The sequence below is a fragment of the Leptidea sinapis genome, chromosome 28, assembly GCF_905404315.1.
Source record: "Leptidea sinapis chromosome 28, ilLepSina1.1, whole genome shotgun sequence".
Classification (NCBI taxonomy): Eukaryota; Metazoa; Arthropoda; class Insecta; order Lepidoptera; family Pieridae; genus Leptidea; species Leptidea sinapis.
The window spans coordinates 9,865,774-9,886,090 of NC_066292.1; the positions used below are offsets into that span (position 1 = coordinate 9,865,774).

The following is a 20,317-nucleotide window of genomic DNA, read 5'->3' on the forward strand; positions in this document are numbered from 1 at the left end:
TCCCAAAAATGGTTAACGAGTATTTTTGTCATCCCGCCACGTCAATGAAATTCATCGGAAAACAACAATTATTCAGAGCTCTAATGATTCAGAATAAATTAATCGACAAAAATGTAAATAACAAAAATTATCGCACACAATAATCGCAGTCTCTCTGAGCTTGCCTTAACAAGATTGAAGATTTGATTTAAACATCTACGGCCCACTACTTTTCAAGTGTCAACCATTACTGTCACTTTGAAATGATTCATTCAAATTTAAATACTGAGTAAGTGTTAACGAGCCTATTAAGTATGGATTGTTTATATATTTTTGCTTATTACCCTCCAAGTTGTGGATTCAATCTCCAATCATAAGAATAATGAGCACAGTAATTTGAATATTTTTTAATATAATGTTATGTCCGCATAGATTATTTCGATCAATAATTCTGAAAAGAAATATATTTTGTTGAATAATTTATGATTTGTGCCTATAACTGAACAACATGCAGAATATAGCAGCACTGTTCGCTCTTGTCGGAAATAAACTCCAAAAACATGATTACAAATTTATTAACACTTAAAACTAATTACAACAAGATAACAATATTTACAACACATTCACACACAAAACATACAACAACAGGAGTGGGATAACAATCAGTCAGTTTTGCTGATCAGAAATAATATAACAGCAAAAAGCAGCACTTAACAGCATTAAACGACACTATACTTTTAACTGTACATTTATATTATGCAAATCAGAAGTTCCGATATCGTGTTTTTAAGCAATGATCATTCACAGACAATAAAATTTGAAATAGATTCTCGCAATATGATTTTCTATTAATGCATTACCTGATCCAAAAAATACTTTATTATGAAAGTATTAGTGAGCTATCAACATTAGAATTCAATTAAAAGGGTAACTAACCAATCAACGAAGCTTATGCGAGCCCTTTTTCGTGTGTATAATAGTTTCATACACAGGGACTTTAAAAGGTATTGGTTTCTCAACAGGCACTATAATGTGTTTGATGACCTCAAATGGCACTTCTTTGATCTTCGGTACGTGAACAATCTTTTCTACTGGATATGGAACGGATTTTTCCACTGGGATAGATACTTCTTTTATGATTGGAATGACAATTGCTTTTGGAACGGGAACTTGGATTGGTACTGGATGTGGGACAGGAATTAAGACTGGCTGATTAATCCTAAACTCCACGTTCTTCGGTAAAGGTACGATAACTTCTTTGTAGTGCTTAATTGGTTCTGGGTTTTCTTCTTCGACGTGTTGGTGTACGGGGTATGAATGTGGCTGTAGGTCGTGGCCATTGTAATTGGTATCGTAGTCACCCTGGTCAGCATGATCGTCTAAACTACCAGAATATTCGTTTGGCTGCAGCTGTAATTTTAATTTAAAATTAAAATACACCATTAGTATACATAACGAGATTAATGAAAGAATAGGAAGAAGCGATTTGTAAATATTTGTGGTTGTAATTTGATGGAGTTTGCATCAGAATTGTAATCATATATTCTCGTTTATTTTATCTTCATACATATAATTATCATACACCGCGGCAAAAATTTTGGGGTCTCGATTTTCGACCAAAATTGTAATAAAAAGATCCTTTTCATGTTTGGCCTCGCAGTAACGTAATTGTAAATATTAAGAAGTACTTTTGGGCACTTATAAGATAATGAGTGAAGAACGATTGGCAAAGAATATACGAATTTCATACAAACGAATAAGAAGAAGATGTGGAGATGCTCAGGCTCAAATAAAAGCTTCAGTTGAATAATATGCCAAGATAGATACTCCGGTGAAAATGTAAGGTGAATTTGGAAGATATCAAAGAAATATGCAACGACTGGACGTACGTTCTGTTAGTTATATTAGGGAAATATTTTATTCATAAATAAATATCTCTTTAAAAACTGTAGAGTGAATTAAACTAAATTTTTGTGTCTTATTTCCCCGGATAAAATTATAAATAAACTATTTTTAGTGATAATTTTATTTGTGCTCTTAAGTATTTGTATTGCCGGTGCATTTTTTATGTCTCATTATAACTCTAATATTAATATTTAAACCATAGGTATATACTTATACCCTTTAAATTTTTTAGGTTCTAATTCTATAATACTGTGTAAGTATAGATAGGTTTTATTTTGAATTGGGTCGAGAATAGTTTATGGTAAATACGAAACCTTTCAAACTGGCTAAAATATTCGCGTTGCACGACTATAAACGAGACGAGACCTCAATCGAGTCCACGGAAGTGTCAATTCGATCCACTATTCGCAAAAAAGACAAAAAACAAGATGGCGGTCGGCACGCGTCGAAGCTTTATTCCTTTTTCCATTCAATACAGTTGCTCAACAGATTATGCAGACTGTGTGAGGAAACCGATTATATAATAAGAAAGGCTTTGTTGTTTAGTTAATAGAAATTCAGATTGTTCGATATAATGCAATAAATTCAAATTCAAATATTTATATTCAAAATAGGATGTGACATCACTTATTGAAAGTCAAAAACCATTCCAAATTGAATGCATCAGAGCTGAGAAGAATGGGCGCACCAAACTCAGCGGGCTTTATTTTTCCATCGAAAAAATATGTTTACAAAGTAATATTGTACAATGAAACTTATTATTTAATAGCCTGAGGGCGGTTGCTCCATTCCCAATCTGTGGTATCATTAAGAAAGTCATTTATTTTATAGTAACCTTTACCACACAAACGTTTTTTTAACAATTCTTTTGAATAATTTCTTTTCAACATTCGTTTTGAACCTTTTCTGGGATCTTGTTGTAAAAGCATATACATCGACCCACAAAAGACTTACTAACTCGACTTAGCCGAGTAGTAGGCATTATAAGTTTATGTCTGTTCCTGGTGTTAATATTATGGTTATAACAGTTTCTAGCAAATTCACTTATGTGCCTATGAACATACATTACATTATCAAGAATATATTGAGAAGCAACAGTCAAGATGTTAATTTCTTTGAATTTTGCTCTGAATGATTCTTTAGGACCTAGGTTATAAATAGCGCGAGGGCTACCCTTCTGCAGCACAAATATTGTATTAATATCGGCAGCGTTGCACGATAGCAATATACCATAGGACATATTAATAACTAGCTGACCTGGCAAACGTTGTTTTGCCATATAAATTATATATGTTAACCTTCCTTGAGGCTTAACGAATCTATTACAAAAGATTTCTTTGACATCGGTCGAATAGTTTAGGAGTTATTAGGGAACATACAAACATACATTCTCTTTTATATACTTATAGATTTATAATTTATATTACTGTGCTCCAAGCTGGCAATATATTTTGTTATAAGAAAAGGATTTGGTACCATAATTAAATCTGTTGATGTGATTCATGAGGAATTAAGAAATTTTTGTCTTCCACTTAATACAAACTTCAAAATATTGAAGAAATTATCTCTTATTTTACTTCTTACTTTCATTGATTAAACATTTTATATTTGAAGTCGGTTTTTTCTTAATCAAACTTTTTTTATGTTCCTATATTTTATCATTATAATTTTAAGCTTTCCAGGCTAAATTACTGAAATTGTTAAAACATTAATATTTACCATAGACGATAATGTAAGTATTCATTTACAATATAATACAAAAAAGTTATTCAAAGAGAAATCACAAATACAATAGGTATATTTAACGTATCTTTGCACTATTTTAAAAGTTACTTATATACCTGTTGATCTTGCTGCATATAAGCTTGCAAGTTTAAATTGTTGTATGGTGTCCACTGCTGGGTGCCCCCGTAGCATGAAGCTGTCAACGCAGCTATAATCTGAAATGAAATTGAAATAAATTTAGTTTTTACTTAAACGAATTATGGTATGAAAATAGTAGTTAAGGAAAGTTTTTGACTTTAGTGGACACGACATTGAAAAAATCTGGTGGACAGTCGAATTTATGCTTGTGGTGCTTGTATATGCCTAAACAAGTCAAAACACAAGTATGTAAGTTAAAATATTTGAGTAATTTTGGTGCATCACTTTACATACATTATATAAAATATAATGTAAGGTGCTGAAACTGTAAATATAGATTAAGAGATAGGCAATGAGTTTCTTGCCACTTCTTCTCATTAAATTTCAACATTTCCTGATGGTGAAATCTTTAATATTCATATGTGTGATTTTTATGAAAAGTGGATCAAATAGTGGCTCACAAAACTTCTGGATCCAACCAAAATTTGTTTTTGATAACGTTACGAGAGACCTATGCTTCATGTGCATCACTAGAGTGAAAGTAAAAACCACCGCCCAAGAACATCTATAGTAGCAGAGGTTTTTGACATGACGTGTTTCAAGCCTTAGAGATGAGATTACTCTACTTGAGCATGAGTACCTAGTATGCTTGATGGTCATGGAGTTGTATAGGTTCAGAATCACTGTAGTCGGAAGGTGATTCCACAGAATAGCTGAGGTGGCTTCCTGTACCGACAATCGCGTGATAAACATCTTGGTTATGTATGTTAAACAAGTACATAATAGTACAAATAGTTCCGTTAATATTGATACTTTGAGATCTGAGCAGAATTAGCACTTAAAATAACTCCTTACATGCATTATTGTAGATTACTGCAGAATAATGCCAAATTTAATAAAATTTCTTCTTTAATTTGCTTCTTGATTTCAAATATGCTTGAAAAATTCATTAATTTATAACTTCGATACAGCTGTAAGAATTTATTAAATATTTATAAATATGAAATATATATACTACAATGTTATTAATGAATGAATAAAAAAATGAAACAGTTTATATTGTGCGTATTCTTACTCTCGTCTTGATTAAGTTTTCGCCTCTGTGTGGCCTTATCAATTATTTAGAAGCTTATTGCCCGTGCCGCTTTTTTAAATACTGTAAGTTGCTTTTTATTATAAAAATACGTAAACCCCGTATTGTCCGGTAAAAATTCATTAGTCATTACTATTTAGGTATATCAATTGTGCATTAGCATCAAAATCAACTTGTAGCTCAAAAGGCCAACTTATAGTCATAATTATTAACAGACAGACGTGAAGAAGATGTCCCTAACATCAGATTGGAAAGATCAGGCACAAAATAACGCTCAAAAATAAAAAACTTAAGGAAACTAAGATACGAGCTGTTCGGTTGCAAAGCAGACTATTCAACCAACGAATCTACTGCACTTATATTTATTGTTCATCGTAAATCTCGCAATATTTCTGCATATTTTATTACATCTCGTATGTAAATGCATCCCACTCTTTCACTTCACGTCGATGTATGGCCGCGATGCATATGTGTCAAGAAGGGCAGAGTGAACGAGCGGTGAAAACTCACTTTATACAAGTGGCTATTTTGCGAGCAATTGAAAAAGTCATACGACTGAGGATATTAATCACTGTAAAACATCTTTTTCATTAATAATTATGTCTTTAACACAATGTCTCGTTGAGTGGAGATAAAGTCATCATTAAATACCTACTATCCTTACAGATTTGACTCGCTTGCAAGAAAAGATTTGCGATTGTATATAAATTTCTTCATATAAGCGACTTCATAATATATACACTGTAGATTAAGACTTGACTTTACTCCTGTCATCCAAGTCTTTAGATATTTTAGTTAATTTCAAAATCAGAAAAACAACTGACGTCGAAAAAACTTTACAAAACCACTCGTACTGTATGGTCTAGCTCTATGTGATTTACGTGGGAGTAAAACACCTTTTAGCCGTAGTATTTGTTCACGTTGTCGTTGGATTGTTCCTGTTGCGACGATTGTTTATTCCGCAGTTCGTGAGGAGAATGACAATTGTTCATATTTGTTCCAACTCGATATTCTAAGAACAACTAATTTAAGGCTGGGGAGCGAGCCAACGGCCTTGAGGAATTAAGCGGAGTAAGGTTACCTCTCTAGTACAAGATCGCCATACTCTTAATTCAGAATTAGAAGCATTTTTAAATTATTACAAACATAATACAATTTTGTTTACAAAAATAACAAAACTATGTCATTTTATATAGTATTTGTAGACAGTTAATAATTTTTCATACAATTTTTATCTAGATTGAACGATTAGCATGGCGCCAACAGTAATAGTTAGGGGTACTTTGGTGTTTTTTTTGCAATGTCTATTAAAGATAGAAATGTAAAGAAAAAATTAATTTTCATTAATCTATATATATAACAATGAATTGCTGTTCGTTAGTCTCGCTAAAAGTCGAGAACGGCTGGACCGATTTGGAAAATTTAGGTCTTGAATTATTTTTGGAAGTCCTGAGAAGGTTTAAAATGCGAATAAATAGGAAAATGCCCGGAATTAAATAAAAACAACAAATTTGTTTTTCCTTTGATGTATCCATGCATAATTTCTATGAGAGAATTTATTGACGCACGGTTTGTCAGTTCTGCTGTGAAACAATTTCATTACGACAGCAGGGTGCATATTTTACGAAGTAATTCTTGATGTGATATTATATGATATGATATGAAATTGACAAATTCATAAAAAACATTATTTTATTTATTATATACAGAACAACGTCTGTCGGGACAGCTAGTCATTCATATAAACGATTTCAACGCTATTTTGGCGATTTCTTGCAATAGCGACTTTAAGTTCGTGCTTCAGACGCAAATCGAAGGAGTCAGATAGAGGACAAGAGTTATCGAGCGAGCCTTTGTTTAGATTGCTGTCATAACTACCATTAAAAGCAACATGTATTCCAGAAGAAATGTAACTTTGTCATATTATCTTCGATTTTTACTTCAGCAAGCAGTCATCCGTTTATGAACGACTAGCTAACCCGGCAAACGTTGTTTTGCCATATAAATTGTATTGATATTTTCCTTGCTACTTGATAAGAGATGGCGCTAGTTGTATTCATTAGTAACAATCACACTTATTTTATATTTTGTATAATTCACACTATAGTTTTATAAATTATAGCGTATTTGTTATTCTGGTGTGTAAGCTATATTATTGTAAAGTTTCATCAAACTTTTGCGTCAAAGAAGTTCAAACATACATCCAGACATACAAACTTTCATATTTATAATATTAGTAGGATACTATTGATTGCTGATTTTTTAAGTGTGACAACATATAACGTCATTACTACAGTGACCTATCCTCGTATTATCATCTCGTTGGGATATATATGGTGTGATACCAAAAAATAAGCAAATGTCATCCTGAGAGAGAATAAACGGCACAAGAAACTCTTAAAGTATTTGTTTCTGTGCAAAATGCCATAATTCAATGTTTTACAATTTTGTGCTATAAGATAATCACAGACTTGTTAATCCTCTTATCTTCTCTATTTCGACAAAAATCTGTACTTACGTTTATGAATGGCCTATTTGGACTCAACAAACAACAAAATTTTCATTAATCCTTAGATTATCCTAATGTTTTTTTTCTTTCCGACGAAGCAATGATTCCCTAGTGGTAATATGTTTACTAAATGTTGGCGGACATTTTCTCGAAGAAAATTAAAGTTAGATTAAGAATTTTTTGTTGATCCCAATAAGACGGACTGACCAAATTAAAGAATTATCATCCAATTTCTCCGCAGCTGTCAGAGACGAACTGGACGGAAACTCGTGGAAGCTAATCCGCTCCAGATGCAACCATACCACTATCCTCAGACATCAGGGACCGACACCAGAGAGAGAGAGACAATAATAAAATAAATATTGGAAGGAGTGACATATGAAGAAAATTTCTAAGTAATTTAAAGTATTTCTATTTCTTAGTAATTGAAAATTACTTCGCAGGCTGCTGAAGTGTATGTACCTAGTTGGAGCCAAGACTGGAGTGTCGTAAGTAAGCTTGGTAACATTTACGATCGATGGATCATGGGATTTAGGGCCTATTCGGCTAAAAGCACCAGAGTATGTCAGGAAGCGTGTGTTCGAATTTTGCAACGTACATATATATTATATAATTTGTATATCTAATCCCATAGTGAAACAAATTGTAAACCTATTTTCTACTTACCAGCTTCTTTCATATTTCGATCTTTTAATCTTTACGTCAATCGTTTTATTGACATGACCAAATATCTCAACCCAAGTATTTTATATCCTGCTTAACTTGTCCTTACCACAAAGTATTGTGTTTCTTTAGTGAACGAGAACACTGCCCAATCAGCAGCTCTCGTGAACTCATAAACAGAACACATTATATCATGTCTCGTGTCGAATGGCGAGCATCATATATTCCCAGCTCGCAGGACGCAACGACAATGAATTACAACGGAGCTTGTTGCACGCGCCCTAACTCACCACCGCCACATTCGACTCGACAACTACCGAACACACGGTACAACATTTTGCACGTCAACGTTGCATGAAGCCCAAAATGCGTTCTCACCTTATTTTGTAACAATTTAAGGTATAACTTAAACAGAAATTTAAAGTTCTACAAGCATACTAAAATTTGGTTCTATTTTTCATTTCATCTTATTTAATTTATCTTAAATTCATACATTACATTCTTAAGTTTCAGTTCATGGCAATGAATTAGTTGGCTGGCAACTATAATCTCTTATCGCTTATCTCTCGTCGCGGTGTTTGTAGTTAAACGCCTTCGAAGTGGCTTGACCGATCCTCATGAAATTTTGAGTGCATCAATATGCACTCAAAATAATCGCGATTTTAATATCGGCAATACAACGTTTGCTGGGTCAGCTAGTAATACTATATAAATCGAAAATAGGTGAAATGAAAACTGGCTGGTTCAAAAATCATTGAATGTTTGAACCTAATTTATATAATTTATATTGTATGTACCTATATTTTACTTTAGTTTCTTATTAGTGTAATGCGACATTTTTGATTATTATTAATTTTATAAATATTTTTATTATTAACCTTTGATACTTACTCACTGTTAAACATTAAATTATTAAGTGACCTCAGAGTGACTCATACTATAAAAATTGTATATTCCCTTCAATTGATCAATATCATATGTCTCATTGAAGTCGAATAAATGACGCGAATGTTTAAAGTGAATATGAATGTCAAAAGTGGTAAATGGTAAAATGTATACCTAATTTACCATAAAATTTTACCTTTTACCACTACTTCAGAAATGGTTGAACTGTAATTAGAAGCAATTCGTTGATACTATTTTACAGCTTTAATCGTTTTACGAATTATTTTAAATAACATCTATGTAAAGTTATGCAACAAAAATACTCAAACGTCAAATACTCAAACTTCCACGAGTACAAAAAAATAAATGTTAATTAATAGTTAATAAAAAAACCATAAGAGTTATTGAGTACAACAGATGCACCAATCCTCAGACACACTGTTAATAAATAAAGGTATTATGCAAGCAATATACTGTTGAATATAAAGCTAAATTACTATTTAACATATTATATAAGACTAGCTGACCCGACAGACCTTGTTCTGTATATAATAAATAAAATAATGTTTTTTTTTATGAATTTGTCCATAATATATTATAAAATCAAGAATTGCTTCGTAAAAATGCACCCTGTTGTTAATAATAAATGTTGGTAATAAAATTGTTTCACAGCATAACTGTCAAACCGTTGCATCAATAAATTCGACGGGGTACGCATCAAAGGAAAAACATATTTGTTGTTTTTATTTAATTCCGAGCAATTCCTATTTATTCACCTTTTAAACCTTTCCTGTACTTCCACAAATAATTCAAGACCAAAATTAGCCAAATCGGTCCAGCCGTTCTCGAGTTTTAGTGAGACTAACGAACAGCATTCCATTTTTATTATATAGATTACCAAAATTATAAGATATGAGTGTCACTTAGAGGATTTGTTTAAAATATAATAAATTCCTTCTTATATTTTAATGAGATTTGTTTCACGATCATCCAGTCTGTATTTTATATCCATTTTACAGATAAAATAAATATTTATATTTCTCATTAATTAAGAAACGCGAATTTAATGTTAGCAAAAGCGACTCGTATGTTTCGCCTGCTGTTTTTACAGTTGGGTAACAATGTCGGATGTTTCTGATCTATTGCGGGATATATACCTCGAGATACATATTACAACGATTTATCCTCAAGTGTTTTACTAAAGAATGCTTCTATTTTACGTTTGTTCTTTTCTTTAGTATCAGTTTAAATTCCAGACTTAGAACACGTTGGTAATACGTTTCTTTATTGGTATACATGTATCCCTAACGATTTTAAATTCCATTCGGTTTCGATGCCGCTGAGAGTATAGCGGGGAGCTACTATGGCGACATTAAATAAACATTATATCTAAAAATTTAAGTAAATTATTGATATTTTCAAAGTACAAAGTATATGTTTAGGAAACACAGTTATAATCACACTTACGTGTTCGCACAAGTAGGCACGAAGTAGGTGTCAGTGCTTACGTTAGCGCACGGATACTATCTAGTACTTACAGGTTGTTCGGAAATGATATTATGGAAAATTTATTTATTAAGGTGATTTTTTTTTATCAAAATAAGGAAGAAGATGAGCAGGACGTTCAGCTGATGGTTATGGATACGCCCTGCCCATTATAATGCAAGGCCGTTCAAGATTATTGAAAAACCCAAAAATTCTGAGCGGCACTACAACTGCGCTCGTCACTTTGAGACATAAGATGTCAAGTCTCATTTGCCCAGTAATTTCACTGGCACCCTTCAGACAGAAACACAGTAATGCTTACACATAACTGCTTCACGGCAGAAATAGGCGCCGTTGTTGTACCCATAATCTAGCCGACATCATGTGCAAAGGAGCCTCCCACATAGGTGAATTATTGTTCTATTTTTTTATTTTGTTTATTTTTACGGTTAAGTAGCTCTAACTGTGTGTACGTATTAGAGTAAATTCCAAGAAAGCAATTATTAATAAATTGCGACGGAGCAACGATCCATCCCTAACTAATGGAAGGTCGTAAACTGTGGATGCACGCTTTGGAATATAAGTTTGTTAATATCTGCTGTATTTGATTTTTAAATACAATCTCGAATATCAATGGGCTAAGGTGAGTTATATTCCCTTTTTTTCTGTAAATTTATTCATAAGGAAATTTTTCGTGGCATAAAAACTAGTGAACCACTACTACTTTGGAAAATAATAAGTTACTCTGTGTGAAAATAAGCATCTTAAGTTTTAATGACTTATTTTAATGTTTGAAAATATATGTCTTAATTAATTTTAATTTAATTACATTATATAATATATTTCAATTAAATATGAACACGTTATTAGTAACCTAAATTGATAAGACCATCAAAATCCTTTCATTTACAATTGGGTAAGATTCGAAGAAGCAATGACAAGTTACTTTAATAGTTTTACTTAAAAATGAAGAAAGTTTATATTTATATTTTACAAATCAAGGATAAAATTCAACCGACTGATTTGAAGAGAAAAGGATGTCATTTAAAAACGTGTTAGTACGACTTCTAACGGCCGTTCCCAATATTCAGACTATCGCTTACTTGAGATAAAAATCATAACTATCGTTGACTTTTCTGTCCCAATAAACTTATCCACGGTAACTCACATTATCCGTACACGCTGTCCGTCAGTGGGACGACGTATAGCTTACCAGCGATAGAAGTTTGTATGGAAATTGCAATTCACGCGTCCCAATATAAGGCGATAAGAATTACTTATCGGGTCTATTGGGACAACTTCAGATTATTGACAGCTAATTACTGACAGTAGAAGGTAGTAATTTATCTCTATCTGTCGATAGTATATAGGGAATGGCCGTAAATGATTTTATGACATGGGATCGCCCGATTGACCACATACAATATATCTAAACAGACAGACCGGCAACGCTAAGATGTCGTACACTCACTTAAAAGATGATCGTCTAGTGTTACAAGAAAGTGGGGTCAGTTGAGATCAGCTTACATTAAGTGACCTTACGCCCTTTTGCCTTACATATAAAAAATACATTCAAGCTCAGTGAACGGTTGCACTAAGTTGTACATTTAACACTTGATAATTTGCCTTTTTAGGAACATCACTCTGCAGTAGAATCGAACCGACTGTCCGTCTTAAAATTACTGTCAAAACCAATATAATATATCCACAATAATACAAGAAAATCACTCACATATGCCTGAAATCCGTTCATTTTGTCGCACAGAACATTAGTATTACTGATGACTCAATTTTATTTCACGTCGTTTTATACTAAAGTGACTGGATGTTTACTTGTTTTTTTCGCTGACCAATTCTGTTTGATCTTTCTAACTTAAGGCTTATTTACACTATGGCAAGTTCAGTTTATTAGATATTAGCTAACAGATTCTTTATGCTGCATTTATAATGTTTGTATTAACAGATTATTCAACTACTTGCATAATTTAAGACTATTTTAGATCTACAAGTAAGGGTTTTGCATGGATTTCACACTGCATATCTAGAATAGATTACCCAGATCTTAAACTAGGTAATGAATTGTAATTTTGTATAGTAGGTATAGTCAAAAGTTTAAAACTATCACACTTCAATGCATATTATAAATACTTACTTTTCGTCGTTAATCGATAATCAAACACCGACTTAATGGCGGAAAGTGACTACTTTTAAATTAAAAAGTCAGTAGTGCCGTAAAGAATACACGAGACAATCAAATTTAACATCGCGGGTGTTTTTTAAACCAGACTTATGTCCTAGGTACACATAGTGCCAAGGTACAACAGGTTCCCCTAAGTCAATCAGAATTAGAAATATTTTTAGGACACAAATGAGGACATTCTTCTTTTTCATGTGCCTCTCTACTACTAGAGGCCAGCTATCGAGCTTAGAACATATAATTGTATTTGTAGAAATATTTAAGAAGGTGGAAAACAAGAATAATTTGCAGACGGGATCGTTAGGAAGAAGTGATAGCATACAAGATTGTGAGATGGTAGAGACTCTGCCAATAAAAAGAAATGCCAATAAAATTTAACAAGATTCCTACACATATCACAGAACTTAAGTTGACGTTTTTTAAAAAGAAACTATTTAATCTCCTACTGACAAAATCGTTCTATTCCATGAAATACTTCTTTTCAGATACAACACTCAATTATAAAATCAAAATATAATTACATATAACATGCGGGCAAGGAATGGAGAACTTATTGTGATTTGTAACATCTATCTTAGGAACACGCAAATATCTTTATTATTTACAACAGAATAAGATTTAGAGTATTATTAACTTAATTTAATAACATTTATGACCGTGTAGTCACTATTAGCAGTATTACAACGTTGCATGTGAAGCTTACAATGTGTCGTTCTTCGCGCGTGCATCAACTAAAGTACCTTGAACATTTGAAGAAGCCAGAATACGAAACTTCCCCGTTAACAAGTCACCAGTGAATTATTTTAGAAAATATGGAATATATATCAAATATAGTTATATATGCAGTCCGTTAATTGAAGAATAGAACGTGTTAAGATGACTTTTCACCAAATCTTGATGATGTCACGAGGCCGAGACCTGCAATTCATAAATATTTAGATATGCTCAAAGTATTTCATTCCCCGCAATTATCCAGCGAGTATAAAACACAAGATTGAACGTCTAATTGAAGTTCAGCAAAAAATAGTTTTGTATTATTTGGACACGTTTACTTCGAACATGCATTTGAACTTAACATAGTGTAAATCAGCCATTAAAATTTGTGAATGGGACTGGGGTTTCATGTAACAATAGTATAGGAATTATACGCAATGGTTTCTTGGTTGTTTTTGGATTTTTTAGGTACATATGCCCGCTGTAGATAACTATGCATTATGGAACTGTAAGAAATAGTGTCGTTACGTAAACCAAATACAATATGTAATAATCTTAGGCCGGTTCTACATATAACGAAAGACTGCAAAGAAAGCCAGCAAAAAGTCTAGGGAGACTTTTTGCTGGTGTGGTACTTTCAATAAAAGCATGTACACCTTTCTAAAAGGCCAGCAACGCTCCTGTGATTCCTCTGGTATTTCAAGAGAATATGGGCTGCAGTAATTACTTAACAACAGATACGCTCGTCTGTCTTCCTCTGCCATAAAAAACATGTGGAAGCACCGACGAAGAATAGATTCTGTCTTGACGGATCTGAACGTAAATTTAATGGTACTTCTGATGATGGGTTTGATGAAAAAAGATCAGTGAGTTTTCTTTAGAATAATATGCTATCTTAATTTTATTATGATGAAGACCTATTTACGTGGGGTCATAAGTCTACTATCTAAAAATTTCCACGTAAATTTTAAGGACCATATGACATGACTAGATGTTTACCTTGGGGGAGTAGGTCTCCTCGGACTCTATGACCTTTATGGATCCATTGAATTTATTAAGTAGTTGCATCCTTTACTAATCCTTTTTTTCTGTATGATCTCATTCAGGCTATGAAGCATTTCAAACCGAAACAGACTACTGCATTTTTTTTTTTATGGAAAAGGAGGACAAACGAGCGTACGGGTCACCTGTTGTTAAGTGATCACCGCCGCCCACATTCTCTTGCAACACCAGAGGAATCACAGATGCGTTGCTGGCCTTTAAGGAAGGTGTACGCGCTTTTTTTGAAGGTACCCATGTCGTATCGTTCCGGAAACACCGCACAAGGAAGCTCATTCCACAGCTTTGTAGTACGTGGAAGAAAGCTCCTTGAAAACCGCACTGTGGAGGACCGCCACACATCCAGATGGTGAGGATGATATCCTAACTTGTGGCTTGTCGTGCGAAGGTGGAATTCGGCGGCAGGAATCAGGTTAAACAGCAACACTGGAACACTCCCCGTGATAAATGCGGTAGAAGACACACAATGAAGCGACGTCTCTACGCAACGCCAAGTGATCCAGCCATCACAGCCATCACAGAGCACTGTGTCCCCGACAATTCGAGCTGCTCTGCGTTGCACGCGGTCAAATGGATCGAGCTGATACTGGGGTGCGCCAGACCAGAGATGACAGCAATACTCCATGTGTGGCCGGACCTGCGCTTTGTAGAGCGCTAGTATGTGGGCCGGCTTGAAGTATTGCCGTGCTCTATTAATGACGCCCAGTTCTTTGAAGCCAATTTGGCTTTGCCTTCCAGAAGACCACGAAATTGGCAATCGCTCGAGATTTCGAGACCCAGTATTCCGATACTAGGCGAGGCTTTGAGGGAAGTGTTGTCGAAGAGCGGTGATACGACAAATGCGGTTTTTTTAGTGGTAAACGCGCAAACTTGAGTCTTCTGGGGGTTAAATTGGACAAGGTTCAATTTTCCCCATTCCGCGACCTTCTCAAGAGAGGACTCGATAGAAGACACAAGTTTCTCCCGGCACTGGTCGACGATTTCCCGAGAGAGACCTGCATGGCCAGTGTATACGGCATCACCAGTGCTGTCGTCTGCATAGCAATGAATGTTGGAGGTGTCCAACATATCATTGATATGCAGAAGAAACAGCGTGGGAGACAGCACACAGCCTTGGGGCACTCCAGCATTCACGGGCTTCGGGTTCGAGCAATATCCGTCGACAACGACCTGTATGCTGCGCCCAGTGAGGAAGCTGGAGGTCTACTTGCACAAGCTCTCGGGAAGCCCAAATGATGGAAGTTTGGAGAGGAGCGCCTTGTGCCATACACGATCAAAGGCCTTCGCTATATCCAGGCTAACTGCCAGGCCTTCCCCATTGCTTTCAATAGCCGCTGCCCATCTATGTGTTAGGTATACCAGAAGATCACCTGCCGACCGACCATGGCGAAACCCGTATTGTCGATCGTTGATCAACTGGTGACCCTCTAGATATACTAAGAGCTGACGGCTAATTATGCTCTCCATGATTTTAGAGAGCAGGGAGGTAATAGCAATAGGCCTGTAGTTTGCCGGATCCGAACTGTCTCCTTTTTTTTGGATCGGATGGACAAGGGCTGACTTTTATGAGTCAGGGACTACGCCTTTAGAATAAGAGTGCCGGAATAAACGCGTTAGCACCGGCGTCAACTCAGGGGCACACGTTCTAAGCACGATTGGAGAAATGCCATCCGGCCCGCTCGACTTCCTGACGTCCAACGAAAACAGAGCTCGCCTAACAGTTTTCTGTCTGAACTGTACTTCAGGCATTGAGCTCTGACACCGCGGGATGGTCGGCGGTGTTTTTCCGTTGTCGTCAAGAGTCGAGTTGGAGGCGAAAAGAGTGCACAAGAGATCGGCTTTCTCTTTTGCCGTATGGGCCAGGGTGTCATTCCTCATGTGCAACGGCGGCATGGACGGCTGGCTGAAGTTACCAAGAGCAGCTTTCGACAACGACCAGAACTTGCGTGTTCCGGTCGGGTAACTGGAAAGCTGCTCGCCGATTCACATTAATGCTTGACGGCAGAAAAAGGCGCACTGGTAGTGCCCGGCGCTGGTAGTCCCTAGTGTCTTAGTTGGTATATCTTACGCAAGTTTGTCCTCTTCTTCGATAATCTTTATTTTTATGGGAAGAAGTGACATGACACACCCTACATACCTATACCCACCATGCCATCCCTAGCGATGAGTTCCTGGTACTTGTTCGTCGACAAATTCATCAGTAATTGATGCATCTAATTTCAAATTAAAATTAAAGTTTTAATCATGATTCAACAAACCGAAATAAAACATCTTAGTTTTACTTTTGAGCCAATTCTAATGTCAATCTTGATCTCAATTATAGATAATTATTTGATTATTAACGCGTTCATTAAAAAATCAATCAAACCTGTCGTGGATACTTGTTTAACAAAAACAAAATAGTTACAATTCGTTAATGCTATAATGGCAACGTCAGTGACAGCTCTTTCTTTCTTTCAGTTTTTAACCACGTCTCGAGCGGTTTCGCGGTTAGATCGGCTAACCGCTCTCGGAAAAAAACCGTAGTAAGTCTAAGCCTTAAAATAATACACGTGAGTTCGAAGTGAACTGATAGCGTTGTACTTCAATTTAGTCAGACTTTAGTATATTAGTATATCTTTTCCGAGATGGGTACCGGAACATTAAGGGTTATAATATTGTTTTCTAGTAAAGTAGCTTTTAATCATTTATATGCAAATAAAAATAAACACTTTTATTTTATTTATATTATACTCTTAAACCAGAAATTCTTCTTACAGTTACCCATCTCGAATTTTGCAGTGAAATTCTATTTTTTATGTAGTGACGTATATCGAAAACGATTTACTTATTGATAACACTAAAGTGTGAATGGAGCAACCGCCGTCAGGCTAATTAAATTGTAAATTTAATCATAAAGAAATTTTATAAAAACAAAAGTTTCTTGCGCCCGTTTTTCTCAGTTCTGGCTTGATTTTTGAATAGGTTTTAGTTTTACATACTATTTTGAATAAAAGTATTTGAATTTGAAACATTGTTGCAAATCAGCTCTTGTGTGTAGCTGTCAGGTTTTTTATTGCATTTCGTGTGCGGTACGCTGTTGCAACTGGAACGTGGGAAGTATCAAATGCTTTTAGTAAAGTATATTTTGTTGCAGTTTACAACCGTCGAGTTACATTAACCCTTTTATTAAACTATGTTGATTTAAACAACAAGCTTGATGGGCTTGATGGTATATGATAACACCAAGAAGTACATTGATTACGTAAATAATTTCTTGCATGCAACTGGCGAATCCGAACAGATTTTTAAATATTATTTTGCCAATGTTGTTTGATACATATACACCTACCAATTACTCGATTGATTATACTAAAATATGCAAATCAAATACATTTGGGGAAGATGTTCGTTACTTATGTATTTGAAAGTCTGTATTTATGTATTTGTTGAAACAAAATTATGGGTGGGAAGAAACTCTCATTCACTGACACCACTTGAACATAACGCTTGTGCAAGTATTTAGAAGTTCATAAATTTCAACTGAACAATAAGATAGACTAGTGATATTAGAGAGATTGTAGAATAATTATAAAATAAGTTCATTGATTTTTGTCTGAAATGAAGAGTCCGATAGTACCCTAAGATAACTTCTTAACTTGTGTATTCACCGCTAGAAAAAGTCCCGTAGTCATATACCCTCGATTCGAGAGCTCTCATCTGCTTGTATCGACATATACGTGGTTAAATCGAACGATGTTCAGTTTCGTGGTCACTTGGAAGTGAAGTCCAAATTCGTCTCTTAAAGCTTAGTGTACTTAGTAAAGCGAGAGGCGCAGATTCGGTATCACACGGAGTACTAGCTCACCTATACCAGCGTCTGCTATCTCATCTTATATAACGAAGAGCAGCTCGAATTATTGGCTAGATTCTTTGGCGTTGCGTAGAAATACTGTACATCATCTTCCGCATATATCGCAGGGAGTGCTCTAACGAGCTGTTTAGATCAGCATCCAAATTCCACCACCTGACATATTGTCCAATTGCAAAGTTGTACTCGAATCACGTTGACGTCTGGCATTCTATAACCGCGCGTTTTGTGAGAAACTTCGTGCCTCGCAGAGCCGCTTTATGGATTCAATTCACGGCTGCAGTTTCCCGAACCGATACTACTAAGGGACCTTCAAGCATAGAGCATACAACGGCTGACAACGCATCTCTTTACCCCTGGTGTTGCGGTGCCTATGGGCGGTTGCTTTGCCACCTCCCCGTCAGTTAAGCCTCTTGCTCGTTTCCTTCCTCTTATATCAAGACAACCATATTGATACACGTACTTAGTTATGAGTTAATATTCCGTATTAAGGCGACACTAAATGCCAACGACCTTGAGCGAAAAACACAAGCTATATTAATAACTTTTCTGAGAGTACTACTAAACAAATGCGTCATGGCGTGGAAAACCTTTTTTAACTGCAAAGAAAAGCGGTAGTTTAAAATAGCTCTGAAGTGTTAACTATAACCAGAAGCAAGAACTACTAGCAACCTACAAATAAGACAGAATTGTATGTATAACAGGATGAAATAGTGTTTATAGCTCCAAATGCTATATTTTTACGACAAAACTTGTCTTGAAACATCATGTTTGTGTGTTTTCTGCTTACCCTTCTCCTTAAGCTTAAATCAATAACTAAGATATGAAATAAGGCCGAGAGTGGAAGGCAGCGACCAATAGCCGATTATTATAGGTATTCAATGCCAATCCTAAATTGACAATCCGACTATGATCTTTTAATCAACTCTTTGTTGTCAATAAAGGATCTATTCAACGTTTTGGTGATCAATTCTTTCGACTCATCTTAGATCGTATAGGTATTTTAAAATTAGTATTTGTATGAACGTAACGTTTAGTAGTGAGCAGCGTGTTTTTACTATATGGATATTAAAATTGACATATTGATATCTATCTAATGGATTTTATAAGATTCTAAATAATCTTAGTTGGAGATCGTATATTGATAGCGGCGAAGATGATACATCAACGTTGCTTGTAATACCAGATAACATAAATAATTCAATTACCAACTCAAATACATTACGTTGTCACATGCAGTTAGCGTAACTATAAAGAGTAACTGTGTATCATAGAGAATGTAACCGAAGGAGACGCCATCCATACTCATGGAATAAATGCAGTAGATAACTATTGTAATCAATAGGTACAACAGTATGATAATTACTTGTGTGTTATGAAGCTTACATAAGCTCAATCAATAATACAATGTAATCCTGTGATTGCTACATTACAAACAAAACTTATGTCTTGAAAAGTTTTGTTCATTTTAACGTCACAAACTTACGTATATAACGTCACAAGTTTGCATGTTAGCTTGTAAGGAACCGTATACGTCGACATCACCGCTCATCTAAATTCATTTAGTGCTTTGTCAAGCATCGGAGTCCTTCAGATTATATTTCTAGTCTGGTAAGTATTGTAGTATCAGCTCAAACAATTTAAACCTCGTGCAACGTAAAGCAGCACTATCTATCGAAAGCTCTCTGAAAGCTTCATTGTGTGTAGTATTCCGCATTCATCACGAGAAGTGTACTAAAAGTAATTTGAATTTGGAGCCCTGTCGCCAAAATCATTATTGAATGACACGCCACAAACTAAGATATGATCCTTATCAATTGTATAAACGTGTGACGTCTCTCCACAGAGCAGCGTTCAAGGAACTTTCTTCTACGTACAAACTGGAGAATATACCTACTTCTATGTGCGACGTTTCTGGGACGATACGATATAATCTTCAAAATAGTATGTACACACACTGATAAGTTCATTTTTTATTTTACCAACCCAGTTACTAATCCTAATGGCCGAAAATGCATCTGTGAACCCTATGTTATTGCAAGGAATGGTGATCACTGGTGAGCTCTTATCTTTTTACAATTTTCCGGGACGATACGACATGAGTACTTTTAAAAA

The 20,317-nt window shown here is 35.0% G+C and overlaps 1 protein-coding gene across 1 annotated transcript; it reads right to left on the reverse strand.

Moving 5' to 3' along the window:
* Positions 1 to 536: 536 nt before the first annotated feature.
* LOC126973026 (uncharacterized) lies at positions 537 to 12,149 on the reverse strand. Its single transcript, XM_050820155.1, has 3 exons — positions 12,115 to 12,149; positions 3,726 to 3,824; positions 537 to 1,389 (listed from the first exon to the last, which is right to left on the reverse strand). Exons 1-3 carry the CDS (start codon positions 12,133 to 12,135, stop codon positions 919 to 921), a joined length of 591 nt encoding a protein of 196 aa, XP_050676112.1. The 5' UTR covers positions 12,136 to 12,149; the 3' UTR covers positions 537 to 918.
* Positions 12,150 to 20,317: the final 8,168 nt, after the last annotated feature.